Below are 14,812 nucleotides of genomic sequence, written 5' to 3' on the forward strand. Positions count from 1 at the left end.
TGTGATGTCTTTGGAAGGTTCCTTCGCTTACAACATCTTGTCATCATTTAAATATAGTTAAGATTATAACTGATAGGCCTAAGGTTATTAATAATATTGAGTTATAGTGGAATCATATGGCAAGTCCTGAGGTTATTAGTAATGCGGCTGCTTCACCTGTCACTGACCATGGGCTTGGGTCTACTATGTGGTAGGCATATGTTTGGTTAGCTATTAGATGTTTTCTTGTAAATAGAGGCTTAGTAGTAGGACAAACACGTAAACTTGGATTATGGCTATGGCTAGTTCTAGTATTGTTAATAGGAATAGGATAGTTATAGTTAATATAGACAGGGTTGTTATTGTTGGTAATAAGGCTAATACTGTGGTAGAGGTAAGTTGAATTAATAGGTGGCCGGCTGTTAGGTTAGCTGTAAGTCGTACACCTAGGGCTAAGGGTCGAATAAAAAGGCTGATTGCCAATAAAGGGGAAAATATTCATAGGCAGGAGTTATAGACCAAGCTGGATGAGCAAGCATCTCAGAGAGGTGATTAAGAAAAAGCAGAAACCTTACAAGGAGTGGAAGATGGGATGGATCGGCAAGGAAAGCTACCTTATTGAGGTCAGAACATGTAGGGATAAAGTGAGAAATGCCAAAAGCCATGTAGAGTTGGACCTTGCAAAGGGAATTAAAACCAATAGTAAAAGGTTCTATAGCCATATAAATAAGAAGAAAACAAAGAAAGAAGAAGTGGGACCACTAAACACTGAGGATGGAGGTTGAGGATAATCTAGACATTGCCCAATATCTAAACAAATACTTTGCCTCAGTCTTTAATGAGGCTACTGAGGAGCTTAGGGATAATGGTAGGATGACAAATGGGAATGAGGATATGGAGGTAGATATTACCACATCCGAGGTAGAAGACAAACTCGAACAGCTTAATGGGACTAAATCGGGGAGCCCAGATAATCTTCATCCAAGAATATTAAAGGAATCTGTAAACTCAATGGTTGTACCGTATGAAAGGAGAATTGCTAACATAGTTCCTATTTTGAAGAAAGTAACTACAGGCCTGTTAGTTTGACATCTGTAGTATGCAAGGTCTTGGGGGAAAAAAATCAAGGACAAAGTAGTTAAGGACATCAAGGTAAATGGTAATTGGGACAAAATACAACATGGTTTTACAAAAGGTAGATTGTGCCAAACCAACCTGATCTCCTTCTTTGAGAAAGTAACAGATTTTTTAGACAAAGGAAACACAGTGGATCTAATTTACCTTGATTTCAGTAAGGCATTTGATACAGTTCCACATGGGGAATTATTAGCTAAATGGGAAAAGATGGGGATCAATATGAAAATTGAAAGGTGGATAAGGAACTGGTCAAAGGGGAGACTACAACGGGTCATACTGAAAGGTGATCTGTCAGGCTGGAGGGAGGTTACTAGTAGAGTTCCTCAGGGATCGGTTTTGGGACCAATCTTATTTAATCTTTTTATTACTGACCGTGGCACAAAAAGTGGAAATGTGCTAATAAAGTTTGCAGATGACACAAAGCTGGGAGGTATTGCCAATACAGAGAAGGACCGGAATATCATACAGGAAGATCTGGATGACCTTGTTAACTGGAGTAATAGTAATAGGATGAAATTTAATAGTGAAAAGTGCAAGGTCATGCATTTACGGATTAATAACAAGAATTTTTGTTATAAGCTGGGGATGCATCAGTTGGAAGTAACAGAAGAGGAGGAGAAGGACCTCGGAGTATTGGTTGATCACAGGATGACTATGAGCTGCCAATGTGATATGGCCGTGAAAAAAGCTAATGGGGTCTTGGGATGCATCAGGTGAGGTATTTCCAGTAGACATAAGGAGGTGTTAGTACCATTATACAAGGCACTGGTGAGACCTCATCTGGAATATTGTGAGCAGTTCTGGTCATAGAATCATAGAATATCAGAGTTGGAAGGGACCTCAAGAGGTCATCTAGTCCAACCCCCTGCTCAAAGCAGGACCAATTCCCAGCTAAATCATCCCAGCCAGGGCTTTGTCAAGCCGGGCCTTAAAAACCTCCAAGGAAGGAGACTCCACCACCTCCCTAGGTAACGCATTCCAGTGTTTCACCACCCTCCTAGTGAAATAGTTTTTCCTGATATCCAACCTGGACCTCCCCCACCGCAACTTGAGACCATTGCTCCTTGTTCTGTCATCTGCCACCACTGAGAACAGCCGAGCTCCATCCTCTTTGGAACCCCCCTTCAGGTAGTTGAAGGCTGCTATCAAATCCCCCCTCATTCTTCTCTTCTGGAGACTAAACAATCCCAGTTCTCTCAGCCTCTCCTCATAAGTCATGTGCTCCAGACCCCTAATCATTTTTGTTGCCCTCCGCTGGACTCTTTCCAATTTTTCCACATCCTTCTTGTAGTGTGGGGCCCAAAACTGGACACAGTATTCCAGATGAGGCCTCACCAATGTCGAATAAAGGGGAACGATCACGTTCCTCGATCTGCTGGCAATGCCCCTACTTAAACAGCCCAAAATGCCATTAGCCTTCTTGGCAAAAAGAGCACACTGTTGACTCATATCCAGCTTCTCGTCCACTGTGACCCCTAGGTCCTTTTCTGCAGAACTGCTGCCTAGCCACCCGGTCCCTAGTCTGTAACAGTGCATGGGATTCTTCCGTCCTAAGTGCAGGACTCTGCACTTGTCCTTGTTGAACCTCATCAGGTTTTTTTCTGCCCAATCCTCTAATTTGTCTAGGTCCCTCTGTATCCGATCCCTACCCTCTAGTGTATCAACCACGCCTCCTAGTTTAGTGTCATCTGCAAACTTGCTGGGAGTGCAGTCCACACCATCCTCCAGATCATTAATAAAGATATTAAACAAAACCGGCCCCAGGACCGACCCTTGGGGCACTCCACTTGAAACCGGCTGCCAACTAGACATGGAGCCATTGATCACTACCCGTTGAGCCCGACGATCTAGCCAGCTTTCTATCCACCTTACAGTCCATTCATCCAGCCCATACTTCTTTAACTTGGTGGCAAGAATACTGTGGGAGACAGTATCAAAAGCTTTGCTAAAGTCAAGAAATAACACATCCACTGCTTTCCCCTCATCCACAGAGCCAGTTATCTCATCATAGAAGGCAATTAGGTTAGTCAGGCACGACTTCCCCTTCGTGAATCCATGCTGACTGTTCCTGATCACTTTCCTCTCCTCTAAATGTTTCATAATTGATTCCTTGAGGACCTGCTCCATAATTTTTCCAGGGACTGAGGTGAGGCTGACTGGCCTGTAGTTCCCCGGATCCTCCTTCTTCCCTTTTTTAAAGATGGGCACTACATTAGCCTTTTTCCAGTCATCTGGGACCTCCCCCGATCGCCATGAGTTTTCAAAAATAATGGCTAATGGCTCTGCAATCTCACCCGCCAACTCCTTTAGCACCCTCGGATGCAGCGCATCTGGCCCCATGGACTTGTGCATGTCCAGTTTTTCTAAATAGTCCCGAACCACTTCTATCTCCACAGAGGGCTGGTCACCTTCTCCCCATGCTGTACTGCCCAGTGCAGCAATCTGGGAGCTGACCTTGTGCGTGAAGACAGAGGCAAAAAAATCATTGAGTACATTAGCTTTTTCCACATCCTCGGTCACTAGGTTGCCTCCCTCATTCAGTAAGGGGCCCACACTTTCCTTGATTTTCTTCTTGTTGCTAACATACCTGAAGAAACCCTTCTTGTTACTCTTAACATCTCTTGCTAACTGCAACTCCAAGTGTGATTTGGCCTTCCTGATTTCACTCCTGCACGCCTGAGCAATATTTTTATACTCCTCCCTGGTCATTTGTCCAATCTTCCACTTCTTATAAGCCTCTTTTTTGCGTTTAAGATCAGCAAGGATTTCACTGTTTAGCCAAGCTGGTCGCCTGCCATATTTACTATTCTTTCCACACATCGGGATGGTTTGTTCCTGCAACCTCAATAAAGGTTCTTTAAAATACAGCCAGCTCTCCTGGACCCCTTTGCTCTTCATGTTATTCTCCCAGGGGATCCTGCCCATCTGTTCCCTGAGGGAGTCAAAGTCTGCTTTTCTGAAGTCCAGGGTCCATATTCTGCTGCTCTCCTTTCTTCCTTGTGTCAGGATCCTGAACTCGACCATCTCATGGTCACTGCCTCCCAGGTTCCCATCCACTTTTGCTTCCCCTACTAGTTCTTCCCTGTTTGTGAGCAGCAGGTCAAGAAAAGCTTTGCCCCTAGTTGGTTCCTCCAGCACTTGCACCAGGAAATTGTCCCCTACGCTTTCCAAAAATTTCCTGGATTGCCTGTGCACCGCTGTATTGCTCTCCCAGCAGATATCAGGGTGATTAAAGTCTCCCATGAGAACCAGGGCCTGCGATCTAGCAACTTCTGCTAGTTGCCAGAAGAAAGCCTCGTCCACCTCATCCCCCTGGTCTGGTGGTCTATAGCAGACTCCAACCACGACATCACCCTTGTTGCTCCCACTTCTCAACTTTATCCAGAGACTCTCAGGTTTTTCTGCAGTATCATACCGGAGCTCTGAGCAGTCATACTCCTCTCTTACATACAACGCAACTCCCTCACCTTTTCTGCCCTGCCTGTCCTTCCTGAACAATTTATATCCATGGTCTCCCATGTTTAAAAAGGTTGAATTCAAACTGGAACAGGTACAGAGAAGGGCTACTAAGATGATCCAAGGAATGGAAAACCTGTCTCATGCAAGGAGACTCAAAGAGCTTAGCTTGTTTAGCCTAACCAAAAGAAGGCTGATGGGAGATATGATTGCTTTCTATAAATATATCAGAGGGATAAATACCAGGGAGGGAGAGGAATTATTTAAGCTCAGTACCAATGTGGACAGAAGAACAAATGGATATAAACTGGCCATCAGGAAGTTTAGACTTGAAATTAGATGAAGGTTTCTACCATCAGAGGAATGTAGTTCTGGAACAGTCTTCCAAAGGGAGCAGTGGGGGCAAAAGACATATCTGGCTTCCAGACTAAGCTTGATAAGTTTATGGAGGGGATGGTATGATGGGATAGCCTAATTTTGGTAATTAATTGATCTTTGACTCTTAGAGGTAAATATGCCCAATGGCCTGTGATGGGATGTTAGATGGGGTGAGATCTGAGTTACTACAGAGAATTCTTTCCTTGGTGTCTGGCTGGTGAGTCTTGCCTACATGCTCAGGGTTTAGCTGATCGCCATATTTGGGGTCTGGAAGGAATTTTCCTCCAGGGCAGATTGGCAGAGGCCCTGGGGGTTTTTCACCTTCCTCTGCAGCATGGGGCACGGGTCACTTGCTGGAGGATTCTCTACACCTTGAAGTCTTTAAACCAGGATTTGAGGATTTCAATAGCTCAGACATAGGTTAGGGGTTTGTTACAGGAGTGGGTGGGTGAGATTCTGTGGCCTGCGTTGTGCAGGAGGTCGGACTAGACAATCATAATGGTCCCTTCTGACCTTAAAGTCTATGATTCTATGTTGTTGGTTGATATTGAAGGCCTGTAAGTATGAAGGCCTGTGGCTAGCCATACTGGAATAGCTAGTCCTATGTTTATAGACAATTGTGTGGTAGGGGTGAATGTGTATGGTAAAATTCCTAATAGATTAATTGTTAAGAGTATGGCTATTAGTGATGTTAAAATAATAGATCATTGGTGGCCTGTTTTGTTAATTGGTAATATTAGTTGTTTTGTAAAGAGATTGATTGTTCATGATTGAAGGGTTGAGAGGTGGTTAGTTAATCATGGGTTGTTTTGGGTAGGGAAGATGATTGATGGTATTAGTAGGGGTAAAATAATTAATGGGATTCCTAGGATTTGCGGGCTTATGAATTGATTGAAGAATGTTAGGTTCATGGTCAGGTTCATGGATTTGTGTTTATAATTTTATTGTTTTTATTAGCAGGGTTGTTTGTAGACAGATGGGATAAAATTTTTGGTTGTAGAATAAGAATGTAAATTAGTCATGTGGAAGAGAGAATTAGAAATCATGGGTCTGGATTGAGTTGTGGCATGTCACTAAGTAGGGCGGAGAGTCCTCTTTTTCTAGCTTAAAAGGCTAGCGCTATCCTGTTTAGCTTCTATGGTGATTAGGAAAGTATTAGTGAAGATCAGTTTTCAAAGTGTTGTAATGGTACAGATTCTACTACAATTGGTATAAAACTGTGATTAGCCCCACAGATTTCTGAACATTGTCCATAGAATACTCCTGCTCGTGTGATGATGAATTTTGCTTGGTTTAATCATCCTGGAATTGCATCTGTTTTTACACCTAATGATGGAACTACTCATGAGTGTAGAATGTCTTCAGCTGATATTAATATTTGAATTGGTGATCCTATCGGTGTTTCTATGCGATGATCTACTTCTAATAATTGGAAGTGTTCTTTTCGCAGGTCTTGAGTTGGGATCATATAAGAGTCAAACGCAAGGCTTGGGAGAGCAACGTATGCCCTAAACTTTTGGCTAAGAGTATCGTGCAGCCTGGCTAAGGTAAGGAGGTGCTTCTATTTAAATGGGTCTGATGATTGAAGATGGCTGCACCTAGAAGGCCCTGGCCAACACCGGCAGTCAAGCCTCTCATGAAGAGATGTTATACGGTCGCTGCAATGGGACCTGAAGAAACAAACACACCATTGTGGCAAATAGTGTTTGAGATGGGTCACGGGAGCAGGGAAACAGGAATAGTTAATGATTCCTGTACACACAAGAATGACATGGTGGAGAAACACGAGGCCAGGAGAACCCAAACTATTCAAACAAAGGGCTGTACAGAGATGAGGCACAGGTACGTTGAATGTAAGAACGTTCAAGGGATGGTTTGGCAGGGACGCGGTCACCGGTGCTCGGTTGGCTAGAGCCTTTTGGATCAAGCCTGCACAAACATATTGCATTGGATATTTTTTGTTGTTTTTAAAAGCAGCATGCAGAGGGAGTCTCTTGACACACATTGTAAAAGGTTTTAAAATCCTGTTATGAAAAAGTACAAATATGCCTTACAGGTATTTCTTACTGTACATTTTTCAGCAGCTGAGCGATGGTTCTTCAGAGTACTTGGAGGTTCTGGACACTGACAGCTCTGAAGGGCCTAGCGGATTGGGCCCGATCTGTTTTTGCCCAGACCCAAAACAAGATGCTCAACAGAATGCCAAAACAGAGGGGGTGGGGCTTATTCTATAGCCCTGTTTACTATCTAAAGTTGAGTGAGAAATTTGGTATTAAGCCTGTGCGAGTTCATAACCATAACATCATGATGCGTCCAATTGTGCAGGTGGCTGTGCATGGAATCATCAAGCACTGCCTGAGAGATAAACAAAATGAGGATTGCCCTGGGTGTACCATAGATGCCCCCAGTTAGAGGCATCACGATTCCATGTACTGGTCTTTAGATGATGGGTACTGTAAAATTAAGGAAATTAGCAGTAGTTAGTGTATGGAGAGTGTGTTAAATATCATCATCACATTGGGATATGTGTGCAGTGCCTCTGTTTAACCCAGGAACATTTAGCTCTATGGGCAGAATTGGTGGACAAAGTAACAGTGGCCGAGGACCCAAATAGCATTTTAGATGAAATCATCAAACCAACAGATAAATGTTTAATGTGAAATGTTGAACATCTACTTCGTTCAGCAAATTACAAAATCTAAATATTAGAGTGTGTTTTGGGACCAAACAGGGTATGTTGAAAAATAAAATGTCAGTTGAAAATAATAGTGTGAAGCATGTTTTTATGGAGTTCAAGGGTTGTGCGGTATGTCAAAAGGGAAGTAGGTTGCCCCCATAGTATACGAGCTGTTAGGTTACAGTTTGTCAACAACAACAAGAGGTATATAAGCGGCTTGTTCCTCTAACAAAGATCCACCCACCCCACCCAGCCCTGGTGATTGTGCATGAGGGATATAGGCTGTTGGGGCATCTGGACCATTGCAAAGAAGCCCCAGAACCCCTCTTAAATCATACCATCTTCCGCTTCGGCTGTACCTTTTCATTTCCCCACCCATCCCCAGGCCCTCTGCATTAGGACTTAATCATGAGGATTCCAACAACGGCTCAGGTCTCTCGTCTACTGGTTCACACTATTTAATGCTGTACAGCATCTAGGGCTACAGTTTGCATAAAAGTGTTTTATAAAACAAAACAAAACAAAACAAAAATATTCCTTGGGGCTTAGACAAGATAATGATAAACAAAATTTTAATTGTTGCTTTGCAGGCAATGCTACAAAGTATCATAATGTGGGAAAGTATCATAAAGTGGGAAAGTGTTTCCGAATGACAAATGCTTGCCTGTGCTAAAGCATAACAACTAACACTGAATGATGCACTAAAAGAGTTATCAACATACCCCCTAAAACTCAGGGCAGCATTCTTACCCCCATGGCCTGCTCTCTGTGGCTGTGACTTTTTTAAAAATTTGTTTGGTTTAGATAAAAAAAAAACATTAGAGAAGAAGAAAGTGGGATGGAGGGTAGGGGATAAGTAGGAAGGTGTGTGTGTGTCAGGGGGAAGACTCCCTATTTCTGGTAAAAAAAACAGCCAACTTTTTTTACATACGCTAATTTTTTCTTGTGTTTTTTGTATAAATCCAAACTTTTAAAAGCAATCTTGTGTGTTTTTTGTTAATTTTTTTTTTAAACACATATGTAAACTCCCCTCAGTTGCCAGTTTTCATATTCTTACCCAGTTGCTGTTTTGGTACTTTAAAAACACTATTTTAAAAGGATAGGCTAGTATCTTAAGACTTTTAAGTTCACTAAACTTCTAAAAAATATCCCTGAGAGTGGCCTTGTTTTGTTACAGCTCAGTCAATACTGCTTTTTCATGTTAAATGTTAAAAACCTTTATTTTCATGTTAAATATTTAAAAAAACTTTATATAATGAAACACTGAATGTTTAGTATCAGAGGGGTAGCCGTGTTAGTCTGAATCGGTAAAAAGCAACAGAGGGTCCTGTGGCACCTTTAAGACTAACAGAAGTATTGGAGCATAAGCTTTCGTGGGTGAATGCCCACTTCATCAGACGCAAGACTTGCATCTTAAAAATATTGGGGGAATGTCGAGGGGTGGGTGTTCTTCGGTTAGGCTATCTATGAGCTTCATGCAATCACAAAGCAATGGCATTTGTCTTTTACAATCAGTAAATGGAATAAAATACTTGTTATAACTTTCACAAAGTGTCTTTCAATGCAATCTCACCATTCGTTAAAACTTTAACAGCATTTAAAAAGTTAGTAAAGAAGTCTGTGTAAAAAAAACCAAGCAAACCGAAAGGGGTAACCCCAGAGCATTGCTAAGGCAAAATTAAAGGGCAGGAATCACTGGCTAGCCTAATTAGTCTTATCTGTTTTTAAAATGTAGAGAAAGCCACAGCTCCAGCCTGTGCTGTATTATTTTAATAAAATCTATGGACCCAAAACAAACACAGGAGCTTGAACCCGTGTCTCAGCACAGTGGTTTTGCTGCAAAAGCATAATGCTTCAAATTGTCCTCACTAAAAAATTGACCAATGTTTGTCTAAAACCTAGGGGGGAAACTATTTTATCACTATAAATTATTTTTATAAACAGTTTGTCCATGGTTTTAACTCTGGGATGGTTTCTGCATGCTATTTTTTTTTAATGGAAACACATGTACAATTGCTAACTGAAGGGTTGTTTCGTCAAATAGGCTTGTTTTTTCAAGTGTTTATTTCTTTACAAATGTTAATATAACTTTCTATTGTGTTTCTTAAAAAGTGCGGGAAGAAAAAAACTTCTTCTCTCTGATCCCCTGGTTTACAGAATAAGGGGAATATAAACTGTCTGTTACTAAGGACCTGTGGTTTTAAACCTGGAATATTTCTGCATGATCTTTTTTTATTGAATCACACCTGTAAAAATGTTAAATAAAGGGATGTGTCTTCATATAGGCTTGTCTTTTAAAGTGTTTATTCCTTTACAAATCTTAATATAACTTTCATTTGTATTTGTTAAAAAGTGGGGGACGAAGCAATCTTCTTATCTCTGATCCACTGGCTCACAGACTCTGTTTTTGCTGCAGCTTCAAATTGTCCTCACTAAAACTTTGGGAAAGCTTTTGATTTTTTTTTTAAATAAGGGTTTGTGGGTTTAACAGTGGGGTTCTTCTGGGTGCTCATTTTTTATTGAATCACACATGTAAAAGTGTTAAATGGAGGGATGTTTCAAGTCAGGCTTGTCTTTCAAAGTGGCCTTCTTCTTTTCTAATCCAGTAATTTAGAAAGGCTGCTTCGAAGTGTCCTCACTTAAAACATGACCAATGTTAGCAATACCATAGGGGAAAACTTTTTTTATTAAATTACTTTTATTAAATTTTTAAAGTATAAATTACTTTGATAAACTGGTTGTCTGTGGTTTTAACCCTGAGTTGTTTCTATATGCTTATTTTATTAAAACGCCTATAAATAAAAGGCTGTTTATTCAAATTGGCATGTCTTTTCAAGTGATTATGAAATAGAGTTTCATTCCTTTAAAAAACTTAATATAACTTTTACTTCCTTTTGTTCAACAGTTTAAAAAGAAACAAACTTCTTATCTCTGTGTTCTAGACATCTAACAGCCTTCTTTATCTCTAATTCACTGGCTAACAAAGCTGCTTTTGTTGCAGCTTCAAATTGTCCTCACCAAAAGCATAGGGAAAAACTGTTTGTTACTAAGGGCTTATGGTTTTAACCTTTATTAAAGCACCTATGTAAATGTGGGAAAGATCATAAAATCATAGAAGATGAGGGTTGGAAGAGACCTCAGGAGGTCATCTAGTCCAACCCCCTGCTCAAAGCAGGACCAACACCAACTGAATTAGCTCAGCTAGGGCTTTGTGAAGCTGGGCCTTAAAAACCTCTCAGGGTAGAGATTCTACCACCTCCCTAGGTAACCCATTCCAGTGCTTCACCACCCTCCTAGTGAAATAGCTTTTCCTAATATCCAACCTAGACCTCCCACACTGCAACTTGAGACCATTACTCCTTGTTCTGTCATCTGCCACCACTGAGAACAGCTGAGCTCCATCCTCTTTGGAACCCACCTTCAGGTAGTTGAAAGCAGCTATCTAATCCCCCCTCACTCTTCTCTTTTGCAGACTAAACAAGCCCAGTTCCCTCAGCCTCTCCTCATAAGTCATGTGCTCCAGCCCCCTGATCATTGTCGTTGCCCTCCGCTGGACTCTCTCCGAATTGCCCCCATCCTTTCTGTAGTGTGGGCCCCAAAACTGGACGCAATACTCCAGATGTGGCCTCACCAGTGCGGAATATAGGGGAATAATCGCTTCCCTCGATCTGCTGGCAATGCTCCTACTAATGCAGCCCAAGAATAAGGCAGTTAAAGGGGAGGGGAGGTAGAGAGGAGAAGGGAGGGAGATGGCTCTTTTTTAAAAATCTTGGAACTATAGGATTGGTTCAGGAAAATGTATTATATGATGTAGCTGTAGAACAGCATCTGATTGGTCTGATCCAAAGGCGGAGATAACTAGCCTAAGGGGTTGTGAGCCTTGGGAGTTCCCTCTTTCCCCAGGAACAGTCACAAGGGTAAGATCTGTCTCTCTGACTAAACCATGTGCTGCCTATCTTTGCACTTTGCAAAGGGGCTTTCTTTTCCCTTTTCCCTTTTCCTGCCATGTTCTGTCTTTTAACCTATCATTATATGTTTCTCTTTTATTTAACACTTTTTAAATGCTCTTTTCTTAACCTACCCTTATATTTAATATTTTAAATGTTTCTTTATTAACCAACCTTTATATTTTTTACCATGTGCTTACTAAACAGCCTTTTTTCATGCTTTTTCTTTTAACCTATTTTTTTATATTTTTCTCTTTTATTTAATATTTTAAATGCTCTTTTTAACCTCCCCTTATATTTAAAAGTTTAAGTGCTTCTTTATTAACCAACATTTATAATTTTACCATGTGCTTACTAAACACTCTCCTTTATATTTTTCTCTTTTTATTTAATATTTTTAAGTGCTCTTTTATTAACCTACCCTTATATTTAATATTTTAAATGCTTCCTTTTTAATCAACCTTTATATCATAATATTATAATACTATCGAGCCGTATATGTTTCGGCTCGATAGTATTATATTATAATATTATAATATTATAATATTATAATACTCCTGAGCCATCATCACTTTCTGTTGTAACAGGAGAGAAATGTTATCACTAGGGTTTTGTTTTAAATCTGAACCTAATATAACACCAACCATTTTTCTCTCTTCTTATTTATGTTTGGAAAGTGGAACATCTAACCTAACCAAGTTCAATGTTAGCTTATTTTCTATTACATTTCCAGGCTGAGATTCAGTAGGATTTGGGCTCCTAACTCCCTTAGACTCCTTCACAATTCCCACTCAATATTCCTATACTAATATATTAAATGTTCCTTATCTCTGAAACAGCCACTTGGTCCTCCCATCTAGGCATTCCCTGAAGAGTCCATTTGCCACTGAAGGAAGAATTCCACATCACCAGGAGCTCTACGGGGAAATCTGGGAGAAGCGATGAAAAGGTCTCAGTTGAGAAAGGTAATTTATTTGTCATACAGAACCTTGTCTTGTTCGACCCAGAGTAAATTTCTTTCAATTTGACAAAGCTTTTTGCAATTTTTGGATTTGGTTCAACCCAAACTGATTCTCCCCCCGCCCAATTTCTCACAACTTCCAGTGAACTGAAAAATCTGTCATACGCCTAGCTGTCTCCCCGACCTTGGCTGAGGTTTCTAGGTACAGCCATGATACAAATATAAGGAGTGAATCTCTGAGGGACTTGTGATATCTACATCCAGACACCACATTCACTCCCTCACAGCCTTTGGAAAGATGAGATATTTTATTGGCCTTTTATTTTTGTCAGGATGATGGATGTGTCCGGCTTTCCCATGAGCTCTCGGAAGGTGAGAAAAAAGCCACTGGGAAAAGAAAGGAGAAAGTCCTGAAGTGCCTCAAGAGCCTTGCCATTGCCTGTGATGAGGTGTGTGTGTGTGTGGGGGGGGCAATCATGCCCCAGAGCGCTAAGAAGAACAATCTAGCAAGTTAGTCATGTAGATGGCAATTGAGGTTCCTGGTACAGTGGGAGGAAATACCTCCAAAATCCTGCCCCATGGAGATGTTCCCCTTGAAATACAACATTCCCAAAGCACCAGGGGGCAACCCATGGCCACAGACATACAAACCTTATGTCCTTTGGCAGGCTCAAACTTTGGGGCCTTCAGTGCTAAAAGCACAAGCCCCTACCCCTTCAACTAAAGGAGTAACACCCTTAGAATGAAGTAAGGGGCTTTCTGGGGCTAACCTCTAGAGCAGGGGTAGGTGTGGGAGGGGGGTGAGGGCTTTGATTGGGGGTGCGAGCTCTGGGGTGGGGCCAGAAATGAGGAGTTCTGGGTTTGGGAGGAGGCTCCAGGCTGGGGTGGGGGTGTGGGGTGTAGGGGAGGGGGAGGGCTCCAGCTGGGGTGGTGGGATCTAGGTTGGGGCTGGGGTTAGAATCATAGAATATCAGGGTTGGATGGGACCTCAGGAGGTCATCTAGTCCAACCCCCTGCTCAAAGCAGGACCAACACCAACTACATCATCACTGCCAGGGCTTTGTCAATACTGACCTTGAAAACCTCTAAGGAAGGAGATTCCACCACCTCCCTAGGTAACCCATTCTAGTGGTTCACCACCCTCCTAGTGAAAAAGTTTTTTCCAAATATCCAACCTAAACCTCCTGCACTGCAACTTCAGACCATTCATACTTGTTCTGTCATCTGCTACCACTGAGAACAGTTTAGATCCATCCTCTTTGGATCCCCCTTTCAGGGAGTTGAAAGCAGCTATCAAATCCCCCTCATTTTTCTCTTCTGCAGACTAAATAATTCCAGTTCCCTCAGCCTCTCCTCATAAGTCATGTGCTCCAGCCCCCTAATCATTTTTGTTGTCCTTCGCTGGACTCTTTCCAATTTTTCCACATCCTTCTTGTAGTATGGGGCCCAAAACTGGACACAGTATTCCAGATGAGGCCTCACCAACTCCGAATAGAGGGGAATGATCACGTCCCTTGATCTGCTGGCAATGCTCCTACTTATACAACCTAAAATGCTGTTAGCCTTCTTGGCAACAAGGGCACACTGTTGACTCATATCCAGCTTCTCATCCACTGGAACCCCTAGTTAATTTTCTGCAGAACTGCTGCCTAGCCACTTGGTCCCTAGTCTGTAGCAGTGCATGGGATTCTTCCATCCTAAGTGCAGGACTCTGCACTTGTCATATTTCTTTTGGCCCAATCCTCTAATTTTCTAGGTCCCTCTGTATCCTATCCCTACCCTCCAGCATATCTACCATTCTTCCCAGTTTAGTGTCATCTGCAAACTTGCTGAGGGTGCAATCCATGCCATCCTCCAGATCAATGAATGGAGGATTAATGAAGGTATTGAACAAAACCAGCCCCAGGACCGACCCTTGGGGCACTCCACTTGATACCAGCTGCCAACTAGACATGGAGCCATTGATCACTACCTGTTGAGCCTGATGATCTAACCAGCTTTCTATCCACCTTATAGTCCAGTCATCCAGCCCATACTTCTTTAACTTGCTGGCAAGAATACTGTGGGAGACTATATCAAAAGCTTTGCTAAAGTCAAGGAATAACACGTCTGCTGCTTTCCCTTCATCCACAGAGCCAGTTATCTCATTATAGAAGGCAATTAGGTTAGTTAAACATGACTTGCCCTTGGTGAATCCATGTTGACTGTTCCTGATAACTTTCGTCTCCTCAAAGTGCTTCAGAATTGATTCCTTGAGGACCTGCTCGATGATTTTTC

The 14,812-nt window shown here is 41.9% G+C and overlaps 1 protein-coding gene and 1 pseudogene across 2 annotated transcripts in view; one reads left to right on the forward strand and one right to left on the reverse strand.

Annotated features, from left to right (window-relative positions):
- Positions 1 to 213: 213 nt before the first annotated feature.
- LOC117870300 lies at positions 214 to 5,861 on the reverse strand (annotated as a pseudogene).
- A 5,646-nt stretch (positions 5,862 to 11,507) lies between these two features.
- Positions 11,508 to 14,812, forward strand: part of LOC117870301 (cytosolic phospholipase A2 gamma-like) — a 46,978-nt gene continuing 43,673 nt past the window's right edge. For both annotated transcript variants that reach the window (XM_034757404.1, XM_034757405.1), the window contains exons 1-3: positions 11,508 to 11,544; positions 12,414 to 12,539; positions 12,868 to 12,984. In XM_034757404.1, the coding sequence (XP_034613295.1) occupies positions 12,516 to 12,539; positions 12,868 to 12,984 (141 nt within the window). In that variant the 5' untranslated portion in view covers positions 11,508 to 11,544; positions 12,414 to 12,515. The remainder of the gene's footprint in view (positions 11,545 to 12,413; positions 12,540 to 12,867; positions 12,985 to 14,812) is intronic.

Source organism: Trachemys scripta, unplaced genomic scaffold (genome assembly GCF_013100865.1).
Source record: "Trachemys scripta elegans isolate TJP31775 unplaced genomic scaffold, CAS_Tse_1.0 scaffold_197, whole genome shotgun sequence".
NCBI classification, from domain to species: domain Eukaryota; kingdom Metazoa; phylum Chordata; order Testudines; family Emydidae; genus Trachemys; species Trachemys scripta.